At 44.6% G+C, this 22,223-nt stretch overlaps 1 protein-coding gene across 2 annotated transcripts in view; it reads right to left on the bottom strand.

Moving 5' to 3' along the window:
• The window catches only part of KLF7 (KLF transcription factor 7), a 57,002-nt gene extending 34,982 nt beyond the window's left edge, over window positions 1-22,020 (bottom strand). For both annotated transcript variants that reach the window (XM_066553596.1, XM_066553597.1), the window contains exon 1: window positions 21,659-22,020. In XM_066553596.1, coding sequence (XP_066409693.1) covers window positions 21,659-21,760 — 102 coding nt within the window. In that variant the 5' untranslated portion in view covers window positions 21,761-22,020. The remainder of the gene's footprint in view (window positions 1-21,658) is intronic.
• Window positions 22,021-22,223: the final 203 nt, after the last annotated feature.

Below are 22,223 nucleotides of genomic sequence, written 5' to 3'. Positions count from 1 at the left end.
AAAAAGTCATTTGCTGCCTTTTTCTTTGATTTCCTTTTAATCATTTGGGCAATTTGTTATCTTACAAGAGCAAGAAGATGCGTGTGCTACTGTGATAAATACGCCAATCTGGGCAAGGAAAAGAGAAGACAACAGACTTGAGTTTTGCTGTTGCACCAAGAAAAAAAAAAAATTCAGACTAGAAACAAAGTGATGGAAAGCACAACCGGATTCTCAGTTGGGGTAAATCAGCACAGAGCAGCCCCGATTTCATGGTTCCTGTTTACATCAGCTTGGGACCTTGCCAACACTCAAAATCCATGAAATACTGCTCTTGATTAGCACCACTTAACTCTGTGGCTTACATTAAAAAGAATTCAACATGTTTTTTGATGGCTGGAGATGGTTATTTTCTATTACAAATCTTGTCTACTTTATTAGGGACAGTGTGACCTAAATGGAAAAATAGGAAGAATTTAAAAACAACAACTCTCAGACATCCTGATGCTTGGATTTGTTTCTTGTCTCTCTCTTTTGTTTAAAGTTTGGGTCCTCTATAAGAGGTATTCACAAACTGGTTTCTACCACTTCTAGGCCAGAGTTTTCATCATCTGTGCACAGAAATAACAGCCTCCATGCTTGAATATCCCATTGCAGGTAAATGTGCATCTCATTTTAAAGCCTGGTACCTTCCAAAGGATACTACATTACAGTCAAAGGTGTTTTTCCATTGCTATTCATTTCTACACTGTTCTGCCAAGGCTCTTGTTCCAAAACCCTTAGCCACCAGTGATTTTGATCAGCCTCGAAATCTCACAAGCAATGGACTCAGGCTGTTACACACCCTGATAAAAGCAGCATGGTCCTCTTTAACAGCAATCTGTGAGAGCACACTGGTTAAGAGCCTGCCAGTATTGGCTCAAATGCTCAACAGCAACCCAGGCAGCCGCTCACAGGCATCTGAGATCTGTATCCCCAAAATGCATTAGATCCAAAAAAGAGAGGGGATCTGGCACAGCCTTTTGTGGATATCACTAGCATCACAAGGTGTGCTGTCAGAACCGGACGAGGCACTGCTCAGTCCCCGTGGAAGGATCACAGCTCAGCCTCGCTCAGCTCCCAGCAGGCTGTACGGTACCGGCTGCAGATGGCACGGGAAGCCAGGAGATCCCATTGAGGGCCCTGCCATTTGCTGCCTGGAGAAAGCTCAGCAGGTCAGAGCCCAGCTGCTCAGAGTCAGCACACCTCTGTGAGCCAATTGACACAACCACAGCTCGCACTCTGGCTCACTTGCTTCAGTCTGTTGACTGTGGACACCCACCCAGTTGTTATGATTTTAATATGCTGCAATATGAAAGTGCTATTTCAGGACAAAGTTATTAATAGCAAAGCAGCCAGAAAATAGTCTAGAAGGAATGCAATGTTTTGGCATTCCTGGAAGATAGGATGACTTCCCAGCATCCAAGAACCCATCAGGGTTAATTCAAGATGTTCCTGTGCACAAGCCTGTATTTTTTCACTGCATGATAAGCCATCGTGACATAATTTCATAGGACCTGCACGCTGCAGCAGTCCACAGAGACTACAATGCAGAAAGGCCCAAAAGCTGGTACTTTGTTACTTTAAGTAGGCTGGTGAAAAGCAGAGGCTGGGTGCTGTGACAAAGCATCAGTAGGAACAGGTTAGGAAAAGCTCTACTCTTCCAGAAGGACAAGAATGGAACAGGACCTGTTTAAGCCCTTCTCAGAAACCTGTCTGCCTCCAGGACCTCAGAAAGACTCTTAATTTTCAACCTCTCTTCCCCTATCAGCACTCTTTCCTTTCCTTGTTTATTCATACTGCATTTCCTCAACAACACTCTTTACTTGGGCAGGAGTTTCATAGTCAAGGCAAGTCACTGTCCCCTCTCATGTTCTCTTTTAAAGATTCTGTTTCTCCTAGAAAAATATCCTTGGAAATGTATTGGAGAATACTGTGGAAAACACCAGACCCCGACTCGTTTGTGTTGGCAATTTTCCCCCTAAAATTAAATGGGAGGGTCCAAATTAATTCCAGGTGCATCACTGAGCACAACACTCAGCAACACCTTGCAGGAATGATACCACAGGAAGGCATCTCTCCACTGGCAAGGCTCTTGGCATCCCTTCTGCCTGCACCCACACAGTTGAGAGGCTCTCTGTATGGCTTTCAGCTTTCCAGCCCCATCCTTAAGTATCCTCCTTGAGCAAACCAAATGAAACTCAGCATTGCATCTTTCCCTAAGAGGAAAAGGACCAGATGATGATGACAGGAATTGGAAGATGTCATGTTCACAGTACTACAGCATTACCCACTAAACCACCATAGAGAGCTCCAGCTCACTACTGAAAATGCATTGCAAGGAACTGCAGTCCCCCACTACACTCAAAAAAGGAAACAAACAAAACCCACTTAGCAACAAGGAAAAGAGGAAACATATTGTAGTCATTATAAGCCCAGCAGTGGACATGTTATCTGGCTTATTTCCAACTCGGACATTTAAAAAATGTAGCTAGTTTACCTTAAGTGTCCTATTTTTCCTAGTTTCCTTTTTCTAGTCTACTTAAGTCCATACAGCATCTCCCAAGATAAGCCTGCCTTTGTGGGTTGGCTTTATATCACTCCTTCCCTCTATTGTCTTTCTGAGATGTGATGGAAGTCTCCAATGTCACAACTTGGAAGACTACAGCCAGGTTCCTTGGCATGGTTTGCAGGAAGGGGATGGGTGGGAACCGAGGAAGGACAGCCTCTATCCAGCTGCAGGAGAGGGGTCCTCTCATGGTACAGCCAATGCTTCCTGGCATTTTGTTTATCATTAACACTGTGTATCTAAAGCTGTTTTTTAGTAGCCCTCAAAGGTGGAGTCTGCAGCCAGCTCCTGTCATCCCAAACACTGCAGACCTCTGTCCCCATGCTTTGGTACAATCCCTGCAGTTGCAAACATAAACATTATGTTCCTCCAAGTACAAATTACAGCTTTCAGGAACTGCAATTTTATTTTGGTTATAAACATACAAAGGTAGCCTTTATGGTGGGAGAGGAGCCACATGTGAGACCACAGGCTGAGTCTTTGCATCACAGGAACATTCCTGGGAGTACTCTACTGCTTCACCTCCAAACAGCTCTGCTTCCAAAGTGCTTAGCTTCCCAAGCAGTTGCACTTCCCAAGCAGCTGCATTATATTACAGCTCAAGGGAAAGCCTTGTGGTGGCCTAGTCTGCTGGAGTGATCTGCTTCAGATCCTGCAGTCCAGGAACTGGAACTGAGAGAGAGACAGAAACACTCTCAAAGTGTGTTTCTTTAGCTATAGCCAGCACTACCGGCAGCCTATGCATTCAGGATCATTTTCCAGGCACGCCTTTTGTCATTCTGAGCCCCTGCAGGATACATGGCAGCAATTCTGAACACCTTGGAGGTGCTCTGACCGTGACCACATCTACAACGGACTTCCTCCATTTCAAGTGTCTCTAACCCTTCCCTGCTCTGCAGATGTCCCATCACTCCCCAGCATCAAGCTCCCGACACCTGTCAAAGAAGCATGATAGCAAATTGCTCCTCCAGGCCTCTGAGTACCCCCAGGCATTTCAGTCCTCCTGTCAAGCTTGCTAATGTGTCCCTTCTCTGCCACGAGTAATGATGCATTCCTGGAAGCAAAAACTGCATTAAAAGTCCTCTTTACATGTGAGCTAAGAGCTTTCTTTGTCTCATACCATTTTTACTCATAAATATAATATCAAGGTGATTGTGTTCTTCTCAGACTACTCAAGAGTGTTCTGTAAGTAAAACCTGCAATTGGCAATTTATCAGATGGAAAAATAAAAGCCACATTCGGTTTCTCCCTACACTTAAAAATGACCACGTGCAGCCTCTGAAGCAGCGTGATCTTTTCAACAAGGTCATGGATATCAGCTGAGGGCACAGGAGGAGAAATAAAACCATCCTGCACATGTTTTCCCTTCTGTGCTGTTTTTTTAGTGAGGTTTTGCTCACTTTCTAAGCAAAGAGGAAGCCTCTCCTGTTCCCATCACCCCATGTTTATCCACATTCCAGCAATCAGTGGCTGCTCCTCCAGGGGCTCTCCAAGGGCAAACAACAACTGGATCTTGCCACAATGCAATTTTGAACTTGAGCCACATCCAGCTGTGAGTGGGAGTGAGGTGGGAGCCCTGTGATAGAGGCAGTGGATGACGGGACACCATGAAATCTTTTGAAAATGTTGCTCCTGCAGGCTTAGACAACAAGCACAGCACACCCTTTACTAGTGAAAGGCCTGGAAAATGCACTTTAGGAGGCACAGCCTTAGGAGTCAGAATAAATCCTCCCAGATGTCCCTGGTGACAAAGCAGCCCAATTTGATCAATACAGCAGCATTATTAACACTGCACTGCCTTACATGAGGATAGTCATATGTTCTTGCCTCTGCTGAGAGTGGGGGAAGGGGTGCAAACTCCTACAACAATTCACAGGGGAAACGTCTCTCTCAAAATCATTAAGCCTGCACAAAGAATCTCTTACCCATTTTCATGGAAGCTGCTTTTTTGGGAGCTGCCTTTTTTGCTTTTCTGCTTCACTAGTATTGATCAAGCTCGGGTGGAATCCTAGAAATAGTATGTGCTTTATGGTTTTCTCAAAAAGAAATTTTGTTTTCAACAACTTAGGATCTCTATCTTCAGGCTTTTGTTTCTGCAGCCATGAATACCCTCCATTGTGGGGGCTGGGTACAGACACAAATGTAGGTGGTTAACAACAGAAGGTAGGACTTAATGGTTAGCAAATATTTTTAAATTATTATGAGAATTAGCAATTAAGTTCATTTGGATTCAAGCAGAAGTATTAGTAGCAAAAAGGCATATCTCTATATATATAGATACATATACATATGTCTTGCTGCTGCTTCTGAGCCCCAGCCAGAGTCATGGCCTTTCTGTGTTTGGCTCTTGAGAAACACATTTATAGACAGTTCTGGTAGCTTGGGAATGACAAGAGAATGAAAAGGCAAAGAAAAACAGTCCTAGCCTATCACCTGCTTCACCACAGCCAACAAACCTGAGAATTTTGTACAAACTAGGTCCTGTGTGTGCCTGGTGACAAGTTTGCAGAAAGCTGGAGAGGTACCACCCCCATATGCCATGTGACTCAAATTGTATCAGAGAAGCTGAAGGTTAAATGGTAGTAAATTGCATGGGAGGAAGAATTGACTAATAATAAAAAAAGGCCAGCAAATAGCCTTTAAAACCATGAAAAAGACCTTCTTACCCACAGAGGTGTCACCCACTGCTGGGAAAAACCTGCCATAGGAATGGTGCATCTGCACCAGCCACCCTTCTCCAGCACTCATCTGGAACAACACATTGTCAAAAACCAGAAAACAACAGACTCGCTCCCTCTGAAATGCTGCTGTTCTTTCCCTCTGCCACCTCTCCACCAAAATACACTGAGACCATCAGATCCATGAAGGTTAAAAATGCTGAGTTTGAGCACACCAGAGCACCTCCACATTGTATCTGCTAAGTGTTTCTCACCAGAGAAGTGTGGTGCTGCTTAGAGCTACTGGCACAAAGTTCTTCCGGAAAGGGGTGCTGCAGAAGTGTCTAGACAGACTAAAATTAAAAAGAACAACTTATATGACACTGCCCACTGTCTGCACAGCAGGACAGATTCTCAGAGGGAGGAGTAAATAGCTGGTGCCATAATCGTAGCTAGTGGAGTCATCTTAATTTACACTGGGCAAGGATCTGGCGCAGAAAAATATTCCTGTAAACTTTGCAGCCAAAAATTCCTCTGCTAGACCACATTCCACCAGTCAAACTGCCAGGGAAGACAATTGCAGAAATAATTTAATTAAAATGGAGATCAGGGAGCTGGTATCCTTTTCAAGCTCTGCTCTTGACTTCGTCTCTCCAACAACTGAGAGCTTGGGTGTCCTAGTTTCCCAGCCTGTAAAATCAGCATGCTACAGCTTCTCTGCTTTCTGAGGACAATGGCTGTGAAGCATCCTATCTATTCAAAGCCCAGCCATCAAATCAAACAGATATCTGAATGCTCTAACCACCAGCTCTTGGATGAAAGGGCATGTATTTTTCTCTGCTGAAACAGCTCTGCCATTGCTCTTGGAAAATGTGATCTTTAAAAAGTCAACTTGCAAGTTTTGCTTCCAAGACTGTAGGTGTCAGGCTCTCCGACTTATTGGGGTACTGGTGAGGATTTTTGCTGCTACAGACTGCTCAAACTTGCCAGCACAGTTCTGGTACTGAAGTAAGAGTTAGGCAGAGAGTACTGCTTTCCCACAATTTTATCATTCATATTTCTGAACTCCCACTTTTGTTCTGATTAGCATCTGGGAGGACAGTGAATTTTCTGCATATTCAACTCTTTCAGGAAGCCATTAGATGAAAAAATATACCCAGGATGCAGACCAGTGCAATCACATGATCAAGTCATAAGGAAGGTGCCATGTGATCTCTCATTGTAGCAGGTCCTTTGTTTTCACTCCTCAATTTCTGTTAAAATATTTGGCTTTTTACAGGCCTGCAGAATCATTAGCAATGGCACATGGCTTAGGACCTGTATTTTTACAGTTCTTATGTTCCACACAAAAATCCCTCACAGATACCCGCAGTTTAAGAGCTTTTAGAATAAAGGGGAGGTAGACTACAGTTTTTGAGAAAAGTTTTCACAGAGGCAGAACCAAGAACCCAGAGAGCCCTGGTGCCTGCAGCCAGCTGTGTGCCTCCCTGCTGTTTGACGAGGCCCCATTGTTTTGTTATAACCCCAGCAGATCCTGCATGGAGTCAGCAGCTTCCCCCCACACAGGAAAGAAACACCAGGAAGGTTCTGAAACACCAGGAAAATATTTCTTTGTCATGCAAGCAGCCCAGGCTGATTCAAAGGATGGTTAAGCAGCACAGTTGACAAACACAGTAGGAAGGCCCAGAGTCCAGGGTGTCCCGACAAGCAAATGGAGAGCACCTCACAGCCCAGAGCAGCTGAGTTCATGGGTCCCCTTTCTATCCCTCCCCTGGCTCAGGCAGGCTCCTCTGCCTTATGTGAGGGGCTTTGGCAAACCCTCTTTTAACGTGCATGGCCAGGGCACTGGGAGCCACACTGCTCAAGGCCACTACAGTGCACAGTGGCAGAGTGGGGGGACCCTCCAGAGGGACAAGAGTGGGACCCCACTACTGACCACACAGCATTTCAGGCAGGCTGCTCCCTGCCCACATTGGAGCAACTCCCTTTCTGAAGAGCTGTGCAGCCCTTGGAAGGACCTGGACAGGCTGGAGAGGTGGAGAACAATCAGAAGTTCAACAAAGATCTCAGCATTTCAAATGTGTGAAGAACAATCAGAAGTTCAACAAAGGCAAGGTCCTGCACCTGGGGAGGAACAGCCCCACATACCAGCCCAGGCTGGGGACTGCCTGCTGGAGCAGCTCTGTGGAAAAGGACCTTGGGGTCCTGGTGGACAATGAGCTGTTCCTGAGCCATCAGTCAGCCCCTGTGGCTGAGAAGGCCAATGGGATCCTGGGTGCATTAGGAAGAGCATTGCCAGCAGGTCACAGGAGGTGATCCTGCCCCGCTGCTCAGCCCTGGTGAGGCACATCTGGAGTGCTGTGACCAGTTGTGGGCTCCTCAGCACAAGAGAGACAGGGAGCTCCTGGAGCCAGTCCAGAGGATGGCAACAAAGATGATCAAGGAACTGGAACATCTCTGTTATGAGGAAAGGCTGAGGGAGTTCGGGGTTGGGGAGCCTCCCTCACTGGAGATATTCAAGAACCACCTGGACACAGACCTGTGCTATGTGCTCCAGGATGACCCTGGATTAAACCAGATGACAGACTGTGGTCCTTTGCAACCTTACCCACTCTGTCATTCTGGGAAGAGAAGGATAGAGGTGTGCTGGATGGGCACCCAAATTCAAGGGGCCTTTACTCTTCAACTATGGTCCAGGTTAAACACTGTTTCAAATCTATCCACCAAAAAGCCTGTGCTGTTTAACTAACTAACCAACACACAGATACTTTTTCCCAAACAAAGATCAACAATGCACAGCCGCCCCAACAGTTTTCCCCAATACTAATACCACCCCACAGTTATATTTGTGCTTTGAAATGCTGAGATCTTTCATGACTCACTCTCAAAAGCCAGCACTTAGAACCAGCTACCATCAAGTCAAATCATCAACACCAATTTGACTTCATCCCATTTAAATTCTGTTTCATTAAACAAACAAACACAAATTTGGCATAATTTTTTTTTGTTTCCCTTTACTCTGATGGATCACAGCCCTTGTTATAAAAACATGCTTAATAAAAACAAATTGGAAAACTAAGGAAACTCATAAAAAGCTCTGATTGTGAAGAAAAGCCGGGAAAAGGGCTTAAGGAGGAAATGCTACATTTTTCTGTGATGCCAGCAGAAAGAGGCAGTTTATAAAGAAAACCACATAGTGGCAGGAAATAAATCCTTGAGACTGAATTTGGAAAAACAAAAATTAATGCATTTATAGAAGAAACAGCAACACAACATGCACCCCTAACACAAAGGAGAGATCCAGTAAGGCTGACAAGAGTCCTAGAACAGATAAGACACAGAGAAGACCAATATAGCTTCGAGGACACATTCTAAGCATCTGATACACAGGAAAACTGGAGGGAACAGAGATATGGAAAGTATGACAAAACTCCAAGGGACATGCACCTTTATTACTATTTATCACATCTGTTCTGCAGTCAGAGTTGTAATCTCCAGTCAATGAGCAGGGGTCTCATTTCACATTTAGATAAAAAATCCATTAAATAGGTGATATAGATGATGATGGGAAAAAGCGTCACAGCTTTGTGCAACTATAAACACAGTGAATCCAAACAAAGCAACGGACTTGCTCATGGAGAACAGAGAGAATATGTGAGGGAAAAGACTTGGGCAGCAAAAGACAAGAGTCTGTTAGATATCCCTCCCCTAAATTAGGTTTTAGCACAGGCTTCCAAGGAATACAAGGCTTCACACCAGGCAGATTTCAAAGGACATTGGAAAGCACCACTGAGACATACATTAAGAAATGCTACCTGGGCAGAATTTCATGATCTAACAATGCCGATTCCCAGAATTTGGTTGGTTTTTTCTGGATGAGATCTGCTTATATGCAGTTTATTGCTGCTGGATGAAGACAGACCAAAAATGCTTTTCATCATGTGCACCCTGCTCTTGAATCTCATTTGCCTTCAAAATTAGCCAGTAAAACCCACGTGCTGAACACAAGGTCTTCTCTGACCCTTCTCTAACCTTAGAGACCAAGCTGCAGTGTGAATGTGTGCTTTTCCCCATGATATAACATAACATGACACAGACTCATGCTGGATTCCAGCCAGGGGAGGAGGAAGACCCCGCTTCCATGAACCTGGTCTCTCCTCTGAGACACGTTTCCAACCTGACACAGAGCACACATGTGATGGGTTCTCAAAATGAAACATGTCTGGCCATCCTTGTGTGCACACAGAGGGACCCTTCATGACTCATGTTTATACTGCAGCACTTCAACATCATTAAAACAGAGCAAAAAGGCCTCAAAAAGGACTTGTGTACAGAAGTGGATTTTAATGTCAAAAAAGGCCACTCTGGTAATTTAGTCTCACCTCTGGATGACATAGTTCACTGAAGTGCACAAAGAGCTGCCTTGAACACTCATTTATAACCACTTTCAGGTTGGTTTCCCCTGTTAGATATGAAAGTCTGGGAACCTTCAGAATGGGAAAAAATCAGAATGGGAACCTTCCTTCTATCCATGCACTGAGACTTTCAAGAGACTTCTCTCACCTGTCATCATTTCACAGATGGGTATGACTGTCCTGGGGGAAGCTGTGCCTACACCAGACATTATCCTACCTTGCACTGTTGGGGAGGCCACATTTAGCTCTTAGAGGCATTTTCTAGTTCCCTCCCACACCCACATTTTCTTCATTTATAAAACCAGTGAAAACAAATCATGCTTCACCTTCAGTTTTATAGAGGGCAGCTCAGGACCTCTCATTCCTTCATGGAAAGAAAATTTCTTTCTGTACAGTTTCCATTATTTATTAGCTGAAGGTCGGGGGAGAAATGGTATTTATAGGATGCCTAAGGCCATGCTCACTATAAAACAGAGTAAGTCAATATAGCTACAGCACAACTTAGTGGCCTATTGTGCAATATTTTAAAAAATGCATTCTCATTACAGCACTTGAGAGTATCTCCTCCCCAACACCAGTGAAAATACATTTATGAGAGCTATGGAGCAGCAAGATTCTTTTAATCAGATCATTAACATGGGTATGCTGTTTTCTGCCTACATCCTGATATTTAGTCCAAGTCCTGACAAGATCTGGGATTTGTATAATCTATTCTCCTGAAAGGTGTCAAGTGACTTTGTGGACACTGGGCCAGTGCAAATTCACTGTAACTTTGGCAGATCTGCACTCACTGACTGATCTGAAATCCCCAATGTGATGTGGATACTATTCTTTCCATTTACAAAGAGAAAAACTATTCACAACTGAATGCCAAAGGTCTCCCTGACCTATTCTACTTAAAGAAATTGAAATGAGACAGAAATTCCCATCTTACACCATACTGGAACATCACCTGACCAGAGATGCAGCTTGCTCAAACAAAACTGAGTGGTATATGGCATAGCACTCACTGCATGAAATAATTCACATGAGACAGTCTCAGTGAGGAGAAGCCTTCAGCCTAGAGCATCCACTCAGTGTGCAGCTATGGCACTCAGCACTTGGAACCACATACACTAGAGTATTTGGGAGTAAGAAGCCACCCACACCTTGCTTCCCTTGCTCTCCCTCAAATGTATTCTTATAAGAAATGCACTTCTCATGTGAGAAAAAGCAATCCCAGTGCAGCTTTGTAGAGCTCTCTGCACCTACTGGCATTTTCAGCCCTCAGAAACAATGCTGGAAGTCACCCAGACAGTCACCTGTCTACCAAGCCTCTCACACCAAAAAGCAACTCCACACTGGAATTCTTCTGTTCTCTCTCAAACTACTGGGGTTTATTCATGTTTTAAACAAACCCCCAGAACTCTGAAAGCCCAAGACAAGCTAGGCACAGTCAGTAAAGAGTATTTAAACTGGGCACCTTTATTTGCCAGCATCCAAGAAAGATTAATAAAGAAATCACTCCCTGAAAACAGAAAACTGTCTTGAGTGAGCAGGAAATCAAGGCTGCCTGAAGAGAAGCATGAGCTCTGCAGCCAGCTCAGAAGTACAATGTGGTGCCAAGGCCCTCGTACTATCTTTTAAATACCCAGATTCTGAGGGGGTTTAAGCACACAACTTCATCCAGGAGGCACTGGAGACAGGTATTTTAGCCTGTGTGTGGAAGGTTTCAATCTGTAACCAATGTAACAAGCACCAAAGCTCCCACTGACCTTAACTGACTCATTCCCTCTAAAAAAGCCCCTCAGGTGAAACCAGGTCCGTCCATTTTCAAACATTGCCTAAAAGAATCTTTCTTTGTCCTTTAAAAACACAGGAGAAGTAAGAGAAGCACCAGTAAGGAAGTCTATACTGTTTTCCTCCAGTCAAAAGTAGGAAACTTCTCCAGGTGACATCCACTTACCCTGAGACTCTCAACCCTGAAAGAAAAGCACCTTACAAGCTCTTCCACTGGGTCACATCACTTAAAGCAGTCTGCCTTGTCCTCCAAGATACTGGAGACCTCCAAAACTCTAAATGCTTTCTTCCTCTGGTCTGACCAGACAGAAACATGCCTTACTCTATTTGACTTGAACCCCCCTGCTCTTTCACAGGTTTCTTAGAACCCCAACTCTCAGAGACTTCTGCTTACACCAGAAGCACCTTCTCAGCACCAAAGCCAAGCTCCCAGTTTCCTCGATTGTCCAGGAAAGCCTACAAACATAACTGAACACTACTCTGAGAGATCAAAATGCAAAAACAAATAGAAGAAACACATACCTTGGTAAGGATCTGATGGACAGCAACCTTCAGATGATCACAACCACTCTGAGGTGCTGGCATAGCTTATGAACAATTGGGGGAGGACTGTGACACCATCAGAATGAACTGGGACAGCAGCATCAGGTGGAGCCAGAAAAGAGGTATTTTACCCAAACTGACTGTATTCTCAAATCAGTCCACTGCTCTTTGCTTCTCCCTTATTACCTTAAAATGTAGATAAATTTAAAAATAAAACCAAGAGACACTGAAGTTCACCCCCATCTGATGTAGACACTAATGAGGGAGGCTTTTTCCACTAGCACTGATTTTCCACTGCGTAGCAAATGCAGCCTCTCCACCGTCCACGTGTCAGAAACAAAGCCACTTCTGGCCTGATGCTTTCCATATGAAACACTAGATCCCATCTTTCTTCTCCCCTCTGCATTCCTCCTTTCCATACTTAATTACTCACACAGCAGCTGTAGTAGGTTGCAGATGACCGAAATGTTTTCTTCAAAGCAGCACAAAATTTCCAGGCTGACAGGGAAGGCAAAAAGAAAGAAAAGAAAAAACAAAACCCCACCAAGAATTATTTAGTACTTTTCATCAGCTTGGAGCAGGCAGCAAGCTCTGCAGGCTTGGCACACTTCAAACCACTGCACAGGAAAAGAACAAAGCCCCTGAGCCACTCAGCCCACCCTGCATCCAGGGATGTGGGGCACCTCAGATCCAGAATCCAGCAGTAAGCCAGAGGTGCCAAGGCAGGGCAACTGCACTGACTCCAAACCAGCACAGCATCTCAGCAGCAGCAGCAGCTGAGCAAAGGAGAGAGGAGAGAGCAGCAGCTGCCAGGAGACAAGGAACAGTGTGACTGCACTGCTTTTGTGCATCTTGTGTATCAACAGGCCTTGCCCTGAGGAAAGGAGAGCACGTACCCAGGTAAGAGACCAGAAGTATCCAGATACTGCTCCTGGCATCACATAATGCTGTGGATGCAGTTCTCCAAAGATGCAACAGCCACAGGATGCAGAGAGTCTGGATACCTTTGACTAACCAAATTGCTAATAGCTGGGAAAAATTAATCAACTTTTAGGGGTGCAAGACCTGAAATGAAAAGCTAAAATTGACAACAAAGTGGAAGATGTCACCCAAACTGAGTCTCTCACACGGAAAAGTGCCAGGCCCTCAGGAAATTCTAGTAAGTACAACTCATTGAAACATTTCTACCAAATGTTCTCAGAAAAGAATTACATTTTTGCCCAATCTTTTATTGGAATATATATTCATTTTGGAGTCAACATGCTATCCACTGAAATGTCATACATCCAAGATGTAATCTGTAAGGGCAGACTTGAATCAAGCCACACAGTGACTCAAATCTGGGTCCCACACCTAAGGGCTGTGATGTGTGTTTTGGGTGTAAAAAGCAAGCAGACAGCAGCATCTCTCACCCCCTTCAACTCTGCCACCCAAAGAACAAATTTCACCGTGGCCTTTGATCACTAGAACCTTTGTTTTCCATCTAGCCCTGGTGGAAAACAAAGGCAGGCGATTAAAGGCAGTCCATACTTCACCCCCACCAGCACAAAGCAATTCAGCACAATGCTGATTCCCCTCCTGGGCTGGAGCAAGGCAAGTCAGCAAAAATTGCAAATGTTCCCAAGAACTCAAGAACTTTCCTTATACATGGAAGTTGACTTTGCCCACTCAAGAATCAGGATTAAAACCAAATGCCTAACACCACAGTAGCCTATTAGTAATGAAAGCATTTTTTAAATCTAATTTACTTGTCCTGACACATGCCTGTTTCCTCACTGCACAATCTAAATAAGCATTTATTTTCACTGTGATTCCCAGTCACTTCAGTGGTACCAGAAGAAGGCTGCAGTGACAGAGCTGCAAGGCAGAAGGTGGGCTAGATAATCCTGTCCAAAAAACACAAACCCTATCTCCAGGGCTTTTTGGATTATCTAGGTGAAGATACTTCCATTGACTGCAGTTTCTGTCAGAATATGCTACCTTACAAAGGTCCTTTATGGTCAAACATCAACCCTATGTCAGCATCCCTTTAAAACTGATCTTCTGAGGCTACAGGTTTAAAGGGCAGGATTTGCAAATCAAGACTCTAATTGGAATGTCTCAGAAGAGCCTCTCACAAGCCAGTGTCCTTCTCCTTCACATCCTTTCCCATAAATCACCCTGTCTCCCAAGCTTGCCTGTGTCACTGTTTACCTCTCTATCCCTTGCAGAGTATGAGCTGTTGACCTCATGTATGATTTAAACTCCAGCTTTGCACTCAGGTCCACAATGCTGGGAAATAACAAGAGGATTAGGACATGTGACATGCTGCCTGTAAGCATCATGATCAAAAAAACCAGTATGACACTTATTTAAGTATGGTTGGTGGGCCTTCAGCAAGCATAAATGATGTAAACATCCCTGTGTAAACGACTGGGACTCTTTGGTGTGCATTGTACAGTACACTACACACCTCTTAACACTTCTCCAAAAAGTAACACATGTAATGAATACACAGTTGCATTGAGTGGAAATGCTGTGGATTGGAAAGGATCCTTCACATACAAGAACAAGGAGTGGATGGGTACCTACTTCAAAAGGATTAACAGCTTCAGAGCAGCTTACTAAATCACAGTTGATATATTAAACCTTTAAAAGAAAAAAAAAATTAAATACCTTTTGCCCAACCATCCTACACTCAACTCCAACCCCTATTAAAGACTTGAGAAGGGTCAAATCAGTGCCACGCACAGGTTGTCACAAAGACAACCCAGAACTCTGGGAAGGGGAATTTAAGCTTACCTTCCAGAATCTTCTTTTGATTTTTTCATTGAGGCAACACCCCAGCCCACCAACAGCTTCTCTGCCCAGGAGCTGTCCTGGTGGCTGGTGTGGCAGGATCTGGGCCTGCAGCTCCAGGGGGGCTGGAGCCCACATCCCCATGGCTTCACACAACCCTCCCCTGCCCCAGGCACTGTGCCTAAGCACCACAAACCCAGAGCAGGAATCCCCAGAGCAGCAGATCAGAACACAAGAGCTGCCAACACATCTTGTAACTGAAGAACTGAGAAGCAAAGGTTTGGTGTCCTGATTAAATCCAAGATGTCTAACTACCTTTGAGCATAAAGGCTGAAACATCAACTCACAGGCAGCTTACTCTCACAGGCAGCCTAACAACCTGAGCAGCCAAGCAGTCTTCCTCACCAGCTGCTGCCAGAGCAGGAATGGTAAACACAGCCTGGTGACCAAAGCTTTTTCTGATGTACACACCTATAAATGCCACTTACTAGCATTTTCTCAATGCTGCTGGAATCAAAGAAGAGTCAGAAATCCAAGGATGTTTGGGATTTTTTTTAATAACAAAAGACAACAAAATAACTAAAATAACTCTTCAGTGGCTCAAATGCAAAGAAAGTATAAAGAATATAAAATTTAAAAATAAAAGGTCTGTGACTTTAAAGACCATCTCAGTGTCTTGGGAACCAGGCACAATTTTTTAACTCGCAGTGGCAATGTTGGGAGGAAGCTCTTTTGCTGGCAGATTTGTTTTGTTTGCTTGCTACAGAATCCACTGAACTCTGCAGTTTGAGTGAATCCACACTAATTTTGACCAGGGCAGAAGCACCCACAGTACAAAAAGGACCATGTGGGGAGAAGAAATTCAGTAATTCAGGTGAGTGATTCCTGCAACGTCAGTCTCAAAGACACCACAAAAATGGCACTCCCAGCTCCTGAGCACTGCCAGGAGTTTGGAAACTGTGGGGACATTGTAAATGTAGGGAATGGACAGGAGGCACTTGAGAGTCCAGGGAAGCAGAAAGAGGAACTCAGGACTACTCTTGAAAACACCTTTATTAGCTCTCCAAAAATTCAGGTTTAGCATCAAAAAAGAAAACCACCATCAATTACCAATGCCTGAGCATAACTTTTAGTGAGGTTTTGAGCATGATGATCAAAAGTCTACAATATTTCTTCCCTATGCAAAATGTGACAAACTTGATAGGAGATAAGGTGTACTACTAACCTATTGCTTAATGTACTAAACAGTAGTACTGCTCAGTCAGTGAGCAAAATCCCTTTGTTTCATTAAGACAACTGCAATCAAGGTCGTTCACATGCAGCTACAATCAAAGAGAAGCAGCTTCCTTCTTGTTTCCCTATAATGTTTCCTAACTCAGAATGGAGAAACAACACACTGGATGTTTCTCAGTGGAGAATCATTTGACAAACCCTCAAAATATCCCCTAAGAATATCCAGAAAATAGCATTTGCCTCAACCCTGAAAAGCTTAAGTATGAAATTACTATCTGGAACTGAAAACCTTCTGCCCTTTCTACATGGAAGTACCACGCTGCAGACTAGCTATATACCATGATTTTCATGAAGCCTATTCTAATTTATGCACTGCCTATTCAGTAGGACATACGGAAATGTACAGGCTTGGGAAGGGTAGATTTAAGCATCCCAAACAAATAAGAGAAAATATTTTCTAGCTGAGTACCCACATTATGATTGTGCATTGCTTAAAGGTATTTACCCCATTTCAAAATCACTTGATACAAGTCATTCACATAATCTGCTATTTTAAGACCTGTAACGTGGATTGCAGGACTCCATGCTTTCAGAATGCCAAAAAATAATCACTTTTAACAATACATTCTACAATTAAGAAATCATGTAACAACAGAGACAGCAATTTCAAGTTTGTCTTTCCTCTCTTTGTCCACCTCTTTCTGTAAGGTGACAGGAGCATGCTTTCAGCACATGGAACAAGCAGAGGGACGGCAGGTATAAATGGAGCGGCGTTCAGAGTCTGAAATACACTGCATTACACATGTGGCTGTTCTTGGAAGTCAACCATTTCTGAAAGTTATTCCCAAGAGGCATGATGTACTATAAGCACTTAAGAAATCTGTTACCCTGTGACTGGAACAAAGATGAAATAGCAATATTAAAAGAGATGGTTTAGTTTATGTAGTGGCCAACTATGCCATTAAACTAGAACAATGGAGATGACGGGGAGGCAGGAATGTTCTTCAGTGTGATTTATTCCTTTCCAGTAGGAGTGGAAATTTTTCCTATAGGCCTGAAAATGACCCTGTCTGCCAAACAAAAGTCAGCATTAAGATATAAGAATTCTACTAGATTAGTCACCCTGGGATACTCTGCTCTCACACAGCACAGGGATCTCAAAGCCCTCTTCCAGGATAAGTCAAAACTCAGCCTTCTGAGCTCCACAAAAACCATTAGGCCTTAGTATTGCTGTTGTCAGTCATTTTGAAAAGAGGGAAACTGAGGCTTGAAGAATTGATTAAAAACAGGCAAAGAAGGCTATATGAAAGGATCAACAGAAAAACAAAGGCTTCCTCGAGCCTATGCTTTACAGGAAATGTGCATCTTTCTTGAAAGGATTATTGTTTGCTGCAGCTGAGAGCAGCTGGGTCAGCCAAGGCAAAAGGAAATGTTATCAGGCAATGGTTATCAGCAAACAATATAATGCCATTTCCACTTCTGCCAGCCAATTAGACCTGTGCTGCCTGCTGACACGTGGGAAAGGCTATCTCCTCCGGAATAAACCAGGGCTTGGCACCTAAGCCCTGCTGCTTTCATACAGCTGCATCAGCTACACAGGATGGCTCTGTGCATCCACCTGCTCTTTGTGCTCCCGTACTCTGACATTATGGGAACTGCAATGGTAGACACTGCCCTATGCTCCCCATGAATATGAAGACAGCCCCAAAATGTCCTGATCAGACCCCTGTTGCACAACAGCACAGTGAGTTCTGAGTCCACCAAGGGGCCTACAGAGGACAATAGGCCTATCTAAAATGTCACCCCTAGGAAGAGGCATATCTGATTACAAAAGATGCCTTCTGCACCCTGATCTTTCAATGATCCCCTAAATGACATTGTGAAGGCCCAGCAGGAAGAACAGAGGGAAGCCCCATGTCCACCCCTTCCAAACTCTCAGCCCCGCTCTCCCCCTCTCTGCAGCCTGGCACACGAAGTGGGACCACGTGCAGCTGCACAGGCTATACTCCTCAGAGTTATCTCCCTCAAAACCAGCCTCCTACCCACTTCCTTCCTCTGCAGAGTAATGAGGTGCCCTTCAGCCTCGTGCTGCCTCTCCCAGCAGTCTGGTTCCAATGTCAGGGATGCCACACAAGAAAGCCACCCCAGAGCAATGGCATATGTGGCCAGAGGTCCCCCTGCAGCAGCGCAGCAGCCACCAGGTGCTGAAATCTCCCCCCGCCCTGTCCTGAACTGCAGAGTCAGCTCACAGGGACAGAGAGAACTAGGACGGTTCAGTCAGAGTCAGGATGAAGCACCAGGCAGAAACACGAGGTACCAGCCAGCTGACTTAGAGCAAACGACTCATTTCCCAATGCACACAGCCCACCTCTTCCTTAAATCCCTCCTCACTGCCATGGAGGCTCAGCACTGTGGAAAAACTAAACAAAGTTCTCTCTCCTGATGAAATTGTGCTATTGATTACTTGTTAGATTCTGACATCCCCACTCCAAGAAAAATCCTCCTCACCTCAAAAGTGTTTCGCCTGAAGGAGTACACCCAAAGATCAGAGAGGAGCTCAGCTTTTGTTGCCTAAAAATCAAGCTCTCCCTTCCCAAACTGTGTTTTTAAAAAACATCAAACGCATCACAGGTTCATTTCCAGCTTCCACTTCAGGTATTTCTACTTCCACAATGCAAATTATGTCCAGGGTGGAATAAGGGTTTCTTTGTTTGCATTTTTGCCTTCTAAAACAGAAACCTACACAAAAGGAGACAATTTGTTCCTCCACAAAATCTGTTTGTTTTGTACATATTGCTGGGTTGCACTTATTCAACTCCAACGCTAATTGTCAAAAACACAGATACCAAACTTGCTCACGTTCCTCTAGCAGTGGGAAGGGAAAACGGGAGATCAGCTGACTGTGTGCAAGCATTTACCAACCTGCCTGTGCTGTCAGTGCCCTCTGTGAGTAATGGGTGTTTCACAATCTGAAATACGAGCAACTGGCCCAGCTGTATGTTCCTCAGCCAGCAGCTACCAGACTGTTTTCCAGGCTCAGGAGAAAAGGAAGACAGGACTGTGTCAACACTTTCACCCCAAGGCACGCTCTGATTTTCAGTGGGGCAGGTGCATCTTTCATGGTACCACAGTAAGCATCGTTTGTCAGAGCAGGATCTGGTCCTGACCAGCCTCTGCACATCACACACTAGTGGCTGCTAATCACAAAACTGGAGCTTACAATGTGATAAAGAAGCTTGCTCTTAACCCACACATCTATTTTCCCCCTCAACCCGTGCCTTTTTAAGAGACTGAAGTAATCTCCTGGGGCGCTGCTCTGCTGCTGGGAGAAGCACTGCTCTGGAGCCTCTGTAGCACCACTGGAGCCGAGGCAGGACTCGTTCAAGTGTTTTTACTCAAAATTGAAGCTGCTGTTTCTCTCTTCTGACACATCCCACAGGAATCAGTCACTACCCTGTCAGCTCTCTTCCCCGGAGTCTCAACTGTAGCCTTTAGTTTTAAAGGATACTTTAGAAACACGTACATTCTTTGTCTCCAAGTTGCTACAGTTTGCCTAAAATAAGTAAATCCCCAATACTTGATTACCTTGCAAGTGATTCAGAAGAATTAAATTGGGGTCTCTGTGTCAGTGGGTCTGCCAAGCTTGTGTAACAGCACGGTGTCTGCACAGCCAGCTTCAGCTGCTCCCACCACTGACACATCAGTTTTGCTGCCTGTTGTTTGCAAGGAGAGTCCAGGCAGCAACAGGGGAACAAACCGTAAATACAGGATGCATTATGAAACATTGGGCACTGGTTGCAGGATTTCAGAGGAAATAAGGGAAAATGCTGCAAATTATTTTCAGCTTCTCTTTTTAACACACGTGGAGAATCAATGGGGTTTAACCAGGAGTAGGACTTTAAATTCTGCAATGGTAACCGTGGGATTGAGTAGGTACGTGCTACTGTATAAAACAAACTGCTGCTCTTCCACACATAAAAGAAGGCAGAAGGAGACAGAGTATCACTCGCAGCACTGCCTGAAGCATGCTGGCTATGTCAACACACTATGTCGCTTTGGACTGCTTGGACTGTTAGTAATATGCAACCGATCCAACAACGATCCTATGAAATATTTTTTTAATTAAATTATATTAACCTCTTCAGTTTAATTAGCATGTTAAAAATATAAAAGGAAAGCAGATGTGACCATCATGGATGTGTGCACTGAATATTAATAACAAAAAGCATCCCCTCCCCCTTGGAGGATAAAGCAAAGTTGGTTCGGTCATTTTGCAAAATAAACCCTGAATGTGTTCACCCTGTAGCTGACAATGAAGCTCTGCTTTGTGTGCACACTCATACAAAGCTGAAGCCAGAATGATTCTACTATGGGTAAAGCTTTGAAGATCCAGCCCCGTCCAGCTGGCTGACAAAGCTACAGCCCGAGTACTCCCCAGCAGCTCTGCCATCCACGCTTCTACCCATGCACACTTCTGAGGAAAAATTAAATGAACATCCCAAAACTGACAGGCTACCCTTACACTAGCCAAGACTCAGGTGAAGGCTGGCAAGATGAAATCCTGTGGCTCATTATTCTCACACTGATAGTGCCACGGTCCGTGCGCTGCAATAGCACCACATGTCATCCCAGCCACACTCCACTATTTCTACCCACCAGCAGATGTTTTTTTTTTCTTTTAAAGAGACACCAGTCTCCAGAATTTCACCTGGTGTTTCACCTCTGCCAGAAAATCACATCAAGAAACAGGACTACCTCACAAGATTTGGTTGTAAATAGAAATGCTGTCTTTCCTTTTCTTTCAATATCCCAGCTGATAACTATTTACAGTTAACAACTGGGTGCATCGTGTATTTTATACAGCTCTTCTCTGTAACCTACTCTTCCCCTTGGTCTTACTTGTATTCATGCTGCCAGTCATCATTTTAATGCATTCATAAGAATTGATTTCCATCTTTCTCTTTATTCTGCATATTAACCCTACAGTGCCTCAAAACACACTGGTTTACTGGAACCAGCCTAAGGCGTCATTGTTTCAAGACAGCGAGAAGTGTGCGTTTCTACTCATCTTCCAAGGAAAAAAAAAAAGGAAAAAAAAGAAAAAGAAAAATAAGTCACATTCCTAGTTACTGAACTTAGCCTTGAAGCTTCTGCTAGTGCTTCCAGGCACCTGCCCACCCTCCACCTCCGACTTAAGCTACGATTTTTATTGACATATACTAATTACCTGAAAATAAGAACGATCTATTCCATTTCCACCAGCTGCCAGTTATCAGCACTGGCTAGAAGCGAGTAGGATTGTTTAAAAGAACAAGACAAAGAAAAATAAAAAAAATCTAAGCTCAAAAATAAAATAAATAGTAGTCGCCATAAAAAACAAAACCCTAAAGAATGCCACCGGATCTCAGGTACTGTCGGGTGTGCTCAGAAAGGACTGAAGGCAGACAGATTTGAATGGACTGCTCAGTTTGTCACGGTAAAAAATACAGAGATTTAAAGGTCTACCCACGCGGCAAAAAAAAAAAAAAAAAAAAAAAAAAAAAAGAACCACCAAAAAAACCCAACCCTGAATTAAAGAACAAAAATAAAATAAAGTCAGAAATGCAGCCTCAATGCATCGACTGTCTGCGCTTAAGAGATTTACAGGAGTAATTTAAATGATTCACCTGCTGCCAGTTTTCCTCCAAGGATGGCAAAGCTGAGAAGTAGCCGGTGTCGTGGACAAGCTGGAGTTCCTGGAATATACTATAACTAGCCAAGACATCCATGCTGCTGCTGAGCAAGACCCTTTCTTTCTGCTTTTGTGTGTGTTTGTTTGCTCGGGTGGGGGGTTGTTTTTGGTCATAAAAAAAAAAAGGAGGAGGAAAATCAACCAATGATAGATCCAGCGTCCCTTTGGCTTTGTTTTGTTTCAGTCACACTTTAAAAAAAGAGAGAGAGAAAGAGGATCAGCGCGGAGGGACGGCGAGGTTCGGGGGCCGGGCCGAGGAGGACGAGCGGCGCCGGCGCGCACCGAGCACCCCGCGGCCGCCGCACCGGGGCACGTCCCCGCCGCGCTCCGCGCAGCCCCGCGCCGCGGCCATGCGCGTTCGCGACCGCCTTCCCCGCCGCCCCCTCCCCTCTTTATTTTCGGGACACCACATCCCACATCCCGCCCCCCCTCGCCCCGCTTCCCTCCCCGCTTCCCTCTCACCCTCCCTCAGCAAGCCCGGCCCGGCCCCCCCGCGCGCG

The sequence above is a fragment of the Molothrus aeneus genome, chromosome 7 (genome assembly GCF_037042795.1).
Source record: "Molothrus aeneus isolate 106 chromosome 7, BPBGC_Maene_1.0, whole genome shotgun sequence".
In the NCBI taxonomy this organism is placed as follows: Eukaryota; Metazoa; Chordata; class Aves; order Passeriformes; family Icteridae; genus Molothrus; species Molothrus aeneus.
The sequence above is the reverse complement of the archived record's forward strand: the minus strand, read 5'-3'. Positions and strand labels throughout refer to the sequence as shown.